The 13,922-nt window shown below is 38.1% G+C and overlaps 2 protein-coding genes across 2 annotated transcripts in view; one reads left to right on the top strand and one right to left on the bottom strand.

Annotated features, from left to right (window-relative positions):
- Btaf1 (B-TFIID TATA-box binding protein associated factor 1) overlaps window positions 1-13,922 on the top strand; it is an 85,938-nt gene that overhangs the window by 7,157 nt on the left and 64,859 nt on the right. The window contains exons 2-3 of the mRNA XM_032891868.1: window positions 8,846-8,969; window positions 13,085-13,199. Coding sequence (XP_032747759.1) covers window positions 8,846-8,969; window positions 13,085-13,199 — 239 coding nt within the window. The remainder of the gene's footprint in view (window positions 1-8,845; window positions 8,970-13,084; window positions 13,200-13,922) is intronic.
- On the bottom strand, window positions 1,319-1,904 carry LOC116891135 (ubiquitin-40S ribosomal protein S27a-like). The gene is made up of 2 exons (XM_032891869.1): window positions 1,630-1,904; window positions 1,319-1,579 (listed from the first exon to the last, which is right to left on the bottom strand). Exons 1-2 carry the CDS (start codon window positions 1,869-1,871, stop codon window positions 1,351-1,353), a joined length of 471 nt encoding a protein of 156 aa, XP_032747760.1. The 5' UTR covers window positions 1,872-1,904; the 3' UTR covers window positions 1,319-1,350.

Genomic DNA, 13,922 nt, shown 5'->3' with positions numbered 1-13,922 from the left:
CTCTAGCCCCAGCTTATGATTTTTTATCTTTGAGATACAGTCATGAAAGAGCTGTAAGTTGTTGGATGTGGGTGGAATAGCATAGCTTGTATGCCTTTTTCACCGTCGTCACTCCTTAGCAGTATTTATTGAATGCTTCTATGTCCTATGTACTACAATTATAATAAACAAACACATTTTCTAACTGGGCTTGGCACTTGACTTTGTGGTTTCACATCTTTCTGTTGCTTGTGAATGTTCTATGTGATGTCTTTAGTTAGCCTACTTTCTTGTTTAGAAACATATATCAATGTGGTTTCATATTACTCTCAGTATGCATTAGAAGATGTGCATTTTTGAACAGTAGAGAACTTCTTGGTGAAGTATTCATACCAGCATTTATTATCCCTATTTCTTAAAAAACACAAGCAATCTTTACATTAAATTTTACTGCACTTTATCTACATGTGAAAAAATAAAATGGACAAACTTGACTTTAAAAAAGTATTTATTTTACTATTTCGTGTACATATGTGTGCTTGTGTCTGTTTCTGTTTTTCTCTATTTGTGCAGTGGCTGTGAAGACTAGATGGTGGCATCAGGTCCCTGGAACTGAGTTACAGGTAGTCGTGAGCTGCCCACTGTGTGGGAGCTGTCTGTCATGTGGTTGCTGAAACCAAACCCAGGTCCCTCTGCAAGAGAAGCCATTGCTCTTTAACTGCTGACCATCTCTTCAGCAGATTGCTGCAGCCTTACACTTTGTGGTTGCTTTCTTATTTTATGGCCCCTTGTGCCTTGGCTAGTCTGTAGTGCTGTTAGTGCTAGTCAGTCTTAGCCGAGATTACACCGCCACTTTTGTGAACTATTTTGTCAGTTGTCCTTTCCTACTTACTCAGATTAAATTCTGAGAATTCCACTGAGGTTTTTTTTTTCCTTTTGCAGGAGGGCATAGAATAAAAATGTAGTTTTTTTTCTTTTTTTTTTTTTCTTTTTTAATTAACTGAATTTGTAATCTGGGGCATGTCTGAGTTCAGATTTCTGTTTCTTTTAAATAGTTTACCTGTTATGAATTCTATTGTAAACATTTGGAGAGGAGAGGGTTTATATTGGGGTTACCTGCAAAACCTCACAAACATCTCTATGACCTTTTAGGGCAATTTTCAGGGCATTTATTTGAAACGAGTTTGAAACAACGTGAATCATGTTTTCTGTATTATTTATCTGAATTAGAAACAGACTATTTCTTAGCATCAGTAAATTCAAAATTAGTGAATATTGTCAAATACTACTACCTTATCTTTTAAAGTTTGTTTTGTTTTTTGGTTTTTTTTTTTAAACATCAGTTCCTTCTTTTTATTAACTCATACACAACTACTTGTCTTCTGGTTTGTTGAAGCAGTAAGTCAGACAACACTTGCCACAGTAATGCCTGTCAAAGTGGCTACCCATGACAACTCCAGCACCACATTCATCAGAAGGACATTCCTGACGAAGTCGGCTGATTTTGCCATTTTCATCCACCTTATAGTATTTCAGCACAGCCAACTTGACCTTCTTTCTCTTATGCTTGTTCTTCTTTGGGGTGGTGTAAGACTTCTTCCTTTTTTTTTTTTTTTTCGGAGCTGGGGATCGAACCCAGGGCCTTTCTTCTTCCTTTTCTTAGCACCACCACGAAGTCTCAGCACGAGATGGAGAGTGGACTCCTTTTGAATGTTGTAGTCAGACAAAGTACGGCCCTCTTCCAGCTGCTTACCAGCAAAGATCAACCTTTGCTGATCAGGAGGAATTCCTTCCTTATCCTGGATCTTGGCCTTTACATTTTCTATAGTGTCCGAGGGTTCAACCTCGAGCGTGATGGTCTTCCCTGTAAGGGTCTTCACAAAAATCTGCATCGTGGCGGCTGCTCCACCAACGATGGCGGATCGGAAAGCTGTTTTTTGGTTTTTTTGAGACAGGGTTTCTATATAGCCTCGACTGTCTGTCCTGGAACTCAATTTGTACACCAGGCTAGCCTCAAACTTGCCTAGGTTACCCTAGATTAACAGGTCAGACTGCCCTCTTGTCAGATCCTTGTCTGTTCATTCCTTTATTTTCCCTTTTCTGCGACCCCTAATGTGTTGTTTCAAACGAGGAGTGGAGAGCTCTAAAGAGTGCTTTGATCAAGAGGACTAGAGAAATATACTTGTGTGCTTATTCTTCTACTAAAGGAGGCGCAAGTTCGGTTGCGTCTACAGTGGAAGAAGTGAGAATACACAAGCCAGAATTGCAGGAGAAAGTGCACTGATTTTTTTCTGATAGATAAAAGGCTCTGCAGAAAAGAGGGGCAAGGGGAATTTTGTGGGGTAGATAGGGTCAACGTTGGGTTAGAGAGGTATCAGAGATGTGTGGGCAGGAGTTTGGTGATCAGGTCAGTATTTGCCTCTATCTTTTTTGAGGCAGGGTCTCCTGTCATCACCTCCACTCCTTTAATCCAGGCTACATGGCCTTTGAGTTTCCCAGGGTATGTTCTGATGCATCTGATCATGTTTAAAGATTTATTTATTATATGTAAGGACACTGTCACTGTCTTCAGACACACCAGAGGAAGGCATCAGATTTCATTACAGATGGTTGTGAGCCACCATGTGGTTGCTGGAATTTGAACTCAGGACTTCTGGAAGAGCAGTCAGTGCTCTTAACCACTGAGCTACCTCTCCAGCCCTGGTCATGGTTTTCTGACAGCAATAGAAAGCAAACTGATACAAGAGTTTACTGGTGAACCAAGACAGTATCTAAAGGGAAAAATAATACAGTTTTTGGAAAACCAAAAGACTCATATTTGGGTTATATTTTGTTTTATGTTACCATGTGAGTCACTGAAAGTTTTAGAATAAAGTAGTGATTTGATCATAGTATACGGGGTTGGGGATTTGGCTCAGTGGTAGAGCGCTTGCCTAGGAAGCGCAAGGTCCTGGGTTCGATCCCCAGCCCCGAAAAAAAAAAAGAAAAAAAAAAAAAAGAAAAAAGAACAATGATCATAGTATACTGTAGGAAAGTAACTGGTAACTGGATCACATTGAGTATGGATTATATATACTTAAAGGCAGTTGGAAGTTTGTCAGATGGGAGGTGTGTCAGATGTAGATTTGGGAGGTATTTGTACTGGGTATAGACAAACAGTAGTATACAGTTTCCTAAAGAGAAACTGGAGAGATGAACAGGCCAAGACTGTGTGGGCTCTGAATATTCATAGAAAGAGTGGTATGGATAGGAAGTGAAGTAAAGTATTTGGAGACTAACAAGGTAATCAAAACTTGAGAAGGAAAGGCTTAAGAATGAATACTTGCTGGTATTGATGTCATAGAAGATGCTTGCTTTTTAGAACATAGGTTCTAGGGTTTGAGCTTAGGTCTTCATGCTTGAAAAGCACTTCACTGACTGAGCTACCTACCAGCCCCAGGAATAAATATATTTACTATTTAAGCACTTGTTTAAGATGTTTGGCATTAAAGGAACATATTGTAGAAAATAGAGACCAAGAGATCTCTGCATAGAGGAAAGTAGAAGGAAAGAAGGAATAACATAGGCATTTATGAACAGATATTAGGGAAGGGTTACTGAGGTTAGAAGAGTAGTGGTATGAAGACATAGACTTATAAATAGGTTAGTATTAGACTTTCCTTAGAGTGTAAGTGTATTTTGCTGTATATGGATTTACAAATATGTTGGTTCTGAGCCTTTGTTAGAGTGCTTATTTTGCAGCCAGCCTTGCTTTTGGTTTAAAAAAAAAAAATCACAGAAAATAAATTTTATAGTAGAGAGTAGTTGAAGTTTTTCCAGAGGCACAGTTTAAGAAACTGGGATCAGATAAATCAAAGATATGACATACATATTAGTGGTCAAACCAAACCAAAAAATGATTAAAAAAACTTATAAGAATGTTAAACTGTCAAATATATACACTATCTAGTTGTATACTCCAAAATAAGAGAGGCCTAAGTGAACTTTAAAGTGCACCTTCCAGAGTCTCCCCACAAGTGATGAAGTAGGGTTTTGAAAGGTTTCTTAACTTCAGTCTACTGGTTTTGTTTGTTTTATTTGGGTGGGTGGAGTTCAATAGTTGAGTCCTCAGTTAATGTGACTTGTATGCATTGTAAGAGAGCATCCATGATATAAAAAAATACCTTTGTGGTATAGATTTGATTTTTTATTTTTTTATGTGAGTGTGGCTTATGTATGTATATTTTGTATGCATGCTTGCAGAAGCCATAGGAGAATGCCTTGTGCTCTGCTCTATAACTTACCACCTTTTCCCTTGAGACAGGGTCTCTCACTAAGCCCCATGAGCTAGGACAGCAGTTCGCAAGCCTCAGTAGCATACCTGTCACTGCCTCTCTTAGGACTGGTGTCCCAGGGGGCAAACATGGCCATGCCCAGCTTTTTAAAAATGTGGTTGCTAGGGATTCAAGTTCAGGCCCTCGTGCTTGTTCTACAGTGCTCTTTACCAATGTGCTGTCTCTCCAGTCCCTTCAACTATTTGCTAAGATTTATTTTATATATGTGAGTATACCATCACTCTTCAGACACACCAGAAGAAGGCATTGGATTCCGTTACAGATGATTTCAAGCCATCATGTGGTTGCTAGGAATTGAACTCAGGAACTCTGGAAGAGCAGTCAGTGCTCTTAACCACTGAGCCCCAACTATTTCTTTATGATAAGAGGTATTTACTATTTGCTAGTTTTGCCTTTCATGTAATTTAAGATTTAAAATGTATGTCTAGGCTAAGTGAAATTTCAGTTGGATTTAACAGGGAGATTTTTTAAAAAAAATGCTGGTTAATGTTTTTCTTCTTGCATGCTTAAAATTTCTTTTTAAAAGCATTTATTTTGGGGGACAGGACATGCCACAGTATATATGTGGAGGTCAGGAGACAATTTGTGGGATACTATTCTTTTCTTTAACTATGTGGCTTCTGGGGATTGAGCTCAAGTTGTTGGGCTTATTGGCAAGCACTTACCTGTTTAAGTAATCCATCCTACTGGTCTCCTAAAATTCCTGAAAAAATTAAAAGGTTTTTTTTTTTTTTTTTTTTTGCCATTGAGCCTGAGGTGTTCTGACTAGCAATGTGCAGATGTTTGTTGCCATTTCCAAGGATTGTTTTGAAGAATCACAGCTGGTGTTCATGAACTCTTGACATACCAGTCTCAGGAAAATAAGTCAGAAGGGCTCAGACCTGAGACTCACATAAAACGAACGAAGGGAAGCTGTTGATAGTACACAGATGTTAAGTCTGACCTTACCTTAGAACTTTTAAAGAATATCAGTGGTCATAAACAACTTTCCTTTCTTTTGTTTCGGAAGCCTAATCTTTCTACCAATCCTTTAGCGAAAAACAGAATGAATGGTGTGCTAGTCAGTGTTTGTCATTATGCCAGGTATCTATCTGAGAGACAGTTAGGAAGAGGAAGCTACTTGAGATTACTGTTTCAGAGATTACAGTCCATGGTTGTCTGGTTCCATTGTGTGGACCTATGGGAAGGCAGAATAACTTGAATATAAGGCATGGTAGTGTAGAACTGCTCCCCCCAGGCAGAGAAGGGGCGAGAGAGACAGAGAGCCTTTGAAGACATATTCCAGTGATGTGCTTCCTTCAGCTCGGCCCACCTCTGAGGCTTCTCCTACCATTCCAAATAGCACCATATGCTGGTAGTCCAACACATGAGCCCGTAGAGGATTATTTTATCTTCCACATACAGGTAAAAGCAAGTGTTTAGATAGCTGTGAATGAACAAGGAGAAAACAGTCTACATGCTCAGTATCTGTGTAAGCTAATTTTTCCATTTCCTTTAGAAGCTTACTGTGTTGGATTTTTTGAAAATCTTAATTTTGAAATTTTTTGAAAGTCTTTAGCTTTAATTGCCTGAAGGAATTTTCTTGAGTTATATCTTTCTTACAATATCCTTAACTATAAAAGGTAAATCATGTGTTGGCATCTTGTTCTGAAACAGTTGAACATTTCAATACCATTAATATGGAGAGAAAAAGATACATTTTAGTTAATTTTCTAACCAATTCTAGTGATTTTTGTGCTTAATGTGACTCATTTTTTAAAAAGACCATGTTTGTGCTGCTTGCCCCTGCCTCACTATGTAGCCCTGTAGTTCCTATGGTGGAACTTAGATCCACCAGCCTTGTGAGTGTTGGTATTAAAGGCATGGCCTGCCCTGTTTTCCTCTTGTCCTGTTTTCCTCTTAATGTGAGAAATATTCATTTATTTCTTTTGTCCTCTAAAAGTTTTTTTTTTTATTTCTTCTCCCTTTTCTTTCTTTTTCTTTCTTTTTCGGAGCTGGGGACTGAACCCAGGGCCTTGCGCTTGCTAGGCAAGTGCTCTACCGCTGAGCTAAATTCCCAACCCCTCTTCTCCCTTTTCTTTTTTTTCCTTTCAGAACTTTGTAGCTTTTTAGTTCTTTGTTAGATAAAAAAAAAATCCCAGAAATATTATAAACCTTTTAGTTTATTAATGCTTAAAGCTTATGCCTAACTTTGGGACCTTGTTTGTTCTCTCTTCTCATAGATAAAATGTAAAACTATTCACTAGCTCTCCCCTCATGTTAGATGGATAGTTCTTACAACCTTGCTCATTGTTTGCCTCGATTTTGTTTAAAGTGTCCGTATACCCCAAACATGAAGCCTTCTTCTATAGGCATGGCACTCACGTTACTTCAGTGGGTTAGTGTGGCAAGGCTAGCCCTGTGTGGTGCGTAGATAGGTGGGTGGAGTTGTGACTTTGTCCACCGTCCTTACTCTAAGCATAGTCTGTTGTGATTTTCATTGCATACCTTGCTTAGAAGTAGCAGAGCTAGGGTTTGGATTTGTGTCATTCTCTCATATGTTGCAAGCTCAGGAATATATTAGTAGTCATATTTATCACCTCTGCAGATGACCTTACCTTCCAACTCTTGTAAACATTAACTCTATTCCAACTATCATTTTGTGCTGTCTTACACTTTCTCTGCCACTGGTGAGCTTGCCATCTTTTCTGTTTTTCTTCAGCTACCCCTTTTGATTTCTTTCAATGATTATCTTTTTTCTTTTTAGGAGTGGCATGGGATGGGATGGGAAGTTGTGTCAAAGTCCCAATATGTAGCCCAAGCTGGTCTTGAACTTGGTTGTAGCTCCCAGGTTGGTCGCATTCTCAAACTGATCATCTTGCCCTGTTTTCCAGAGTACTGGGATTATAAGCATGTGCCAAAAAGTCATCCTTGATATTTTCATTTCTAAGATTAGAAATCTTATAGTTCTTTCAATACTCATGATCTTTTGCTTAGTTACCACACTGTGCGTGTTTTGTTTAGATGTATGTTTTGCTTCTGTATCATGACTACTAGCTTCTTTGGGTTTTTGTACGAATTGTGGTCTAATTTTCTACAAGACTTTCCACTACTGTCAGATTAGTCTTCCTAATCCATAACCCCAGTCACACTTGATGCTCTGCTCTATTCTGTTTCCCTTGTCCTTTCTTCTTATGTAACCCAGGCTGGCTTTGAACTCACAGTATCTTGTTTCAGCCCTCTGAGTATTCAAATAATTGTGCACCCCCATGTCTTACTAGTCCCATCATTTTTTTGACCCAAGACTTTTATTGCACTATACAGTCAAGGATTTTACATTATTTTTGTAGTTGTATTTCTTTTCCTTTTCTTTCTTTTGTTAGTTTATTATTTATTTAGTTAAACAAGGTCTTTATATGCAGTGCTGGCTAGTTGGGAAGGTTTCATGTATATGAAACCTTTCGGTTTTCAGTTCTGCACTGCACTCACCTTACAGATGAGTATGATGCCTAATAGGTATCCTTTTCCATTCAGAGAATGTGGGACCAAGTCAGTCTCTCCATCATCTCCATCTTGGTTAGAAAGTCCACATAATGTCTAATAGTATTAGCCCTTATGGTACCAATCACACAATGCACATTTCTATGTGTTGAGGATTTATAACTCCCCTCATAGCCTACCTCTGCCTCTTTCCCAAGTGCTGGAGTTGTGCTTGGCCCTCCTACTGTTTTCTGAGTTAACTCTGACTTAAAACCAAGCCATGTTATTCATTTTGCAAGTTACAATTTTTTGTTATTGCTAGCTCTTTTAAAATTTCACTTATTTATTTATTTATTTTATTTATTTATTTATTTAAGATTTTATTTGGAGTTGGGGATTTAGCTCAGTGGTAGAGCGCTTGTAGCAAGCGCAAAGCCCTGGGTTTGGTCCCCAGCTCCGAAAAAAAAAAAAAGATTTTATTTATTTATTTATTGAATATAAGTACACTGTAGCTGTCTTCAGACACACTGGAAGAGGGCATCAGATCTCATTACAGATGGTTGTGAGCCACCATGTGGTTGCTGGGAATTGAACTCAGGACCTCTGGAAGAGCAGTCGGTGCTTTTATCCATTGAGTCATTTCTCCAGCCCCAAGATAGGCATCTCTTTTTTTTCTTTTTTTTTTCTTTTTCTTTTTCTTTTTTCTTTTTTTTGGAGCCGGGGAACGAACCCAGGGCCTTGCTCTTGCTAGGCAAGCGCTCTACCACTGAGCTAAATCCCCAACCCCAAGATAGGCATCTCTTATAGACACAGCTTTTACTTTTTTGTTGTTGTTGTTTGTTTGTTTTGTTTTTAATCTTTTTGAAGCACAGTTTTACATTGCCCAAGTTGGCCTTGATTTGGTTGGTCTTTAACTCTTGATCTTTCTGCTTCTCAGGTGTGGGATAACGGGCACAACATGCTGCCACACCCGGCTCCCAACATAGAGCTTTGTTTACAGGTTGAATACATTTTCTGCCTCACGCTTATGAGGAAACACATTCAGATTAACTGTTGTATTTTTGCTATTATAGACTCGATCGTCTTTTTATCTTACTGGATACGGGTACTACCCCAGTTACAAGAAAAGCCGCTGCACAGCAACTTGGAGAAGTGGTGAAACTTCATCCTCATGAATTAAATAATTTGTTATCTAAGGTAAGAACTCAGCGTTTTCTTAGTGAAATGCAAGTATAAAGACTTGTGGACAGAGAAACAATAGGAAAGGTAAAAATAATCCTAAATGACCTTGTGGTCTCTAAATCCCATTAAATATCTTTACCTCTTAAAATATTTTTTCAAAGTTGCTATTTGTTTAAAAGATATAAAGTATTTAAATCAGTTTTAGTTGTTTAAGGAATCTGCCAATATTGAAACTTTTGCTTGTGTGACAAATTTGGATCTGACCCAAATTGCTAATGAACTAAGTTGTTAATCTGGTTTGTTAGTGGCCTAACTTGTTCTTAATGGCTAATAATTACATGGCAGTTGGTAGTTTTTCAAATGGATGAGTGCTCATGGGCAATACTTGAATATATAAGATACCAACTGACCTGTTCAGAATGGGAGGTTTTCTGCTTTGGTGGGTCACTGTTTCTGTAATCCTAGTATTTGTTTTTACCTGTGCAGTGGCTGAATTTTTGCTTAACTCTGTGGGTGCCTATACATTAGTATTTGACAAACGTTAAATTCTTTGGCATGCAGAATAAAGCAGTGATACTTTGGGTGATGGAGCATATGACTGCCCAGACATTGGGAGCCCTAAGGGAATCTAGTCTAAACCCCTCCTTTCATTCTTATTTGTCTCTCCCTGAGACATAGGGGTCAGAGTTATAAATTCCCTTCAACACATAGAAATGTGCATTGTGTGATTGGTACCATAAGGGCTAATACTATTAGACATTATGTGGACTTTCTAACCAAGATGGAGATAATGGAGAGACTGACTTGGTACCTATAGGCCCCCACATTCTCTGAGTGGAAAAGGATACCTACTAGGCATCATACTCATCAGTAAGGTGAGTGCAGTGCAGAACTGAAAACTGAAAGAAGTTTTTAGGCCCCACCCCTCCCCTAAAGCTGTGTAGCTTTTCTTCTTCTTCTTCTTCTTCTTCTTCTTCTTCTTCTTCTTCTTCTTCTTCTTCTTCTTCTTCTTCTTCTTCTTCTTCTTCTTCTTCTTCTTCTTCTTCTTCTTCTCCTTCTCCTTCTCCCTCCTCCTCCTCCTCCTCCTCCTCCTTCCTCCTCCTCCTCCTCTTCTTCTTCTTCTTCTTCTTCTTCTTCTTCTTCTTCTTCTTCTTCTTCTTCTTCTTCTTCTTCTTCTTCTTCTTCTTCTTTTTCTTTTTTCTTTTCTTTTCTTTTTTTTTTTGGAGCTGGGGACCGAACCCAGGGCCTTTAGCTTGCTAGGCAAGCGCTCTACCCTGAGCTAAATCCCCAACCCCAAGCTGTGTAGCTTTAACTGTCCTGGAAGTTTCTTTGTAGATCAGGCTTGCCTCGAACTCAAGATATCTGCCTACTCCTGCCTTCCAAGTGCTGGGATTAAGGGTTGGCTCTATTCTTTTCTTTTTTAAGTTTAAGATTTATTTATTTTATGTATATGAGTGTTCTGTTTGCATGTAAATGTATATGCCAGAAGAAGGCCTCAGATCCCATTACAGATGGTTGTGAGCCAACGTGTGGTTGCTGGGAATTGAACTCAGGACCTGCTGGAGAACAGCCAGTGCTCTTTTAACCACTGAGCCATCTCTCAAGCTTAGGAGTTCTAGTCTTTTTTTTTCTTTTCTTTTCTTTTTTTTGGAGCTGGGACCGAACCCAGGGCCTTGCACTTGCTAGGCAAGTGCTCTACCACTGAGCTAAATCCCCAACCCCAGGAGTTCTATTCTTAATTCTCACTTAATTCTCACTTCAACACATTAACTGCTATCAAATTGTTCTGAAATATTTGTCTTTAATACCTTCTTGTCTTTTTTTTAAAATTCTTACTCTTAATATTTTCCTGGTCTCTTTGGTATAGCTGTACAGATGGCTTAGAGATTGAATTTTTGCTGCCGTTACAGAACTGGGTTTTGGTTTCCACACATGCACTCCACTTATAGGAGATCCTATTCCATCTTCTGGTCTCCAAAAACACCAGGCACACATGTAGGTGCCCATACAGGAAAATGCTTAATATATAAAAGTAAGTAAACACTCCCATCCAATTTACAACCATTAGATATGTTTCTGTATATTTCGTACATCACTTTACATACAGCAAGCGTCACAGCAATTAATTTTTTATTTTTATTTTACCTTTTTCTTTTCTTTTTTTTTTTTTTTTGAGACATTGTTTCTCTGTGAAACTCTGGCTGTCCTGGAACATACTCTGTGGCCAGACTGACTTTGAACTCAGAACTCAGAGATCCTCTTGCCTCTGCCTCCCCAGTGCTGGGATTAAAGCCTTGCACCACCATCATTAGGCACACTAATCTAATTTTAAAATGTTTTTATCACAATAGAAAGACGCCATGTTTCTTCTAGCAGTTGCTTTAGCACATACTCTACGGAGTAATTACAAATGCAGCCATTTAACTAACTTTGTGACATGTCTGTTTTGTGCGAAATAAATTGTGCAGTGTGTGGTCTTTTATGACATGTTTCATGTAAAATAATGTGTTCATATTGTAGTATGTTTTATTACTTTATTCCTCTATATTGCAGAATGATATTTAATTCTGTGGATACGAATGGACAGAATTTACACAGTGTATACCTCTTATGTTAATCAGCTGGTGGATTTTATGTTGTAAAAAATACTGTTATAAAAATTTATGCATCTTTTTATTGTATGGACATATATATTTTGGTCTATTCTTTTTTTTTTCTTTTTGGTTCTTTTTTTCGGAGCTGGGGACCGAACCCAGGGCCTTGCGCTTGCTAGGCAAGCGCTCTACCACTGAGCTAAATCCCCAACCCCCGGTCTATTCTTTTTTTAAGTTTATATTTATATGAATGGATGTTTTGCCTGCATATATGTTTGTGTGCGCAGTTACTCGTGGAGCCCAGAAGCAGGTTGTGGATCCTTTGGAACTGGAGTTAAGGCATTTTGGGCCACATGATGTGATAGGAACCTGATGAAGTGAGGTCCACTGCAGAAGCGGCATGTACTCTTAACCACAAACTGTATCTCCAGCCCACCTTTCCCCTTTAAAATGATCAAATTCTTTTAGTTTTCTTTTTCTTTTTTTTAAAGATTTATTTATTTATATGAATACACTGTCACTTTCTTCAGACACACCAGCAGAGGGCATCAGATCCTGTTACAGATGGCTATGTGAATGCTGGGAATTGAACTCAGGACCTCTGGAAGAGCAGTCAGTGCTGAGCTATCTCACCAGCCCCTACTTTTAGTTTTCTAATAGTAAGAAATGTACCATAGTCAAAAGACAAACATAAATGTGGTAAAAATCACAACTTGACAGAAGATTAATTCCATATTCTATTCTACAAAGTATTCAGTGAGGTACAAAAGGAAGTAATCCAACAGGTATGAACACGTAGCTATTAAAAAGAATGCTAGTCAGGGTGGTGCACACCTTTAATCCCAGCACTGAGAAAGCAAAGGCAGGTGGATTTCTATTGAGTTTGTGGGCAGCCAGGTCTACATAGTGAGTTCTGTCCAGGCCATTCAGGGTTTTGCTATTAAACACTGTCTTCAAAAAACAAATCCTAACAACAAAATCAAAACTATGTATAGGTAGTATAGTTGGAAACAATAACCACCATTCCTGGTTTATTACTTGGGTTCTAGGGATTATTGAATTTAGGTCTTCATGCTTTCCTGGCTGTAGCTTACTTACTAGTTGAGTTATCTTACCCACCCAATTTTGCTTTTCAGTTATTAAATAGTGATGTTATTTTTAAAATGCCGTAAAATACTTTCTCTTTTCCCAGTTAAAAATGGTAGTGAGAACAAGAGAACTGTCTCAGTGGGTAAAGGGGCATTCTGCCCAGCCAGTAACCTGAGTAAAATTCCTGGACCCAGAGAGCGGAAGGAGAGAACCAATTCTGCAAGTTCTCTGACTTCCACACATGTGCTAGTGTAATAAACACAAACACACGAAACAGTGATAATTTCTGTGAATAATCAAATTTTTGAGTTTAATAAGTTTAAATAAAATGGTGAATATGTATTTGAAGGATTCCAGGTTATAAATGAATAACAAATTAATATTTTTTCTGGTTACCTGGTACAAACTTTTGTTTGATATGTAATTGTTTTATTTTATAATTTTAAGGTATTAATATATTTAAGGAGTGCAAATTGGGATACTCGGATTGCAGCAGGACAAGCTGTTGAAGCTATAGTGAAAAACGTGCCTGAGTGGAATCCAGTGCCAAGAACCAAACAAGGTACCTTTTAAAGTAGAAAAGTAGTTTGAAGTAAAACATAATTGTAGATGAAGTATGTGGTTTAATAATTTCCATTTTGATTTAAGGGTTAATCTTCATGTTCTCAGCCTTGCTAGGAAAGAAGATTAAGTTATTTTTGCCTAAAATTTTTTTTAAAGCATGTGAGCAATAGCTTGGTTTTCTTTTTCTTTTATTTTCTTTCTTCCTTTTTTTTTTTTAAGTTTTTTTTTTTTTATTATATATGAGTACACTGTCGCTGTCTTCAGACACACAAGAATAGGGCATCAGATCCCATTACAGATGGTCGTGAGCCACCATGTGGTTGCTGGGAATTGAACTCAGGACCTCTGGAAGAGCAGTCAGTGCTCTTAACCACTGAGCCATCTCTCCAGCCCAACATTAAACTTAAAAAGAGAAACTGCTGGGTAAACAATGTTTTCATGTGTTATTTCTAAAATTATTAAATCGTATAGTATATACTAAATGTATTACTGCCCTTTAAGGAGTGAATATTTCTGAATCAATTCCTTTTTCACTGTTGTTTAGAATATTGTATAGTGTGGTATATTTTAAACTTTAGCCTAGTTTATATTTGGTTACTTGGCAAGCTAATTCTTTAGTCATGTTTTCTCTCATTTAGGGGCTTTGTCTTGTTTGCTGTTTTGATTTTGTGTGTGTTGAGGATTGAACCCAGGGCCTTGCAGATGAAAGGTTCTGCCTTCC

The sequence above is a fragment of the Rattus rattus genome, chromosome 2 (assembly GCF_011064425.1).
Source record: "Rattus rattus isolate New Zealand chromosome 2, Rrattus_CSIRO_v1, whole genome shotgun sequence".
In the NCBI taxonomy this organism is placed as follows: Eukaryota; Metazoa; Chordata; class Mammalia; order Rodentia; family Muridae; genus Rattus; species Rattus rattus.
The sequence above is the reverse complement of the archived record's forward strand: the minus strand, read 5'-3'. Positions and strand labels throughout refer to the sequence as shown.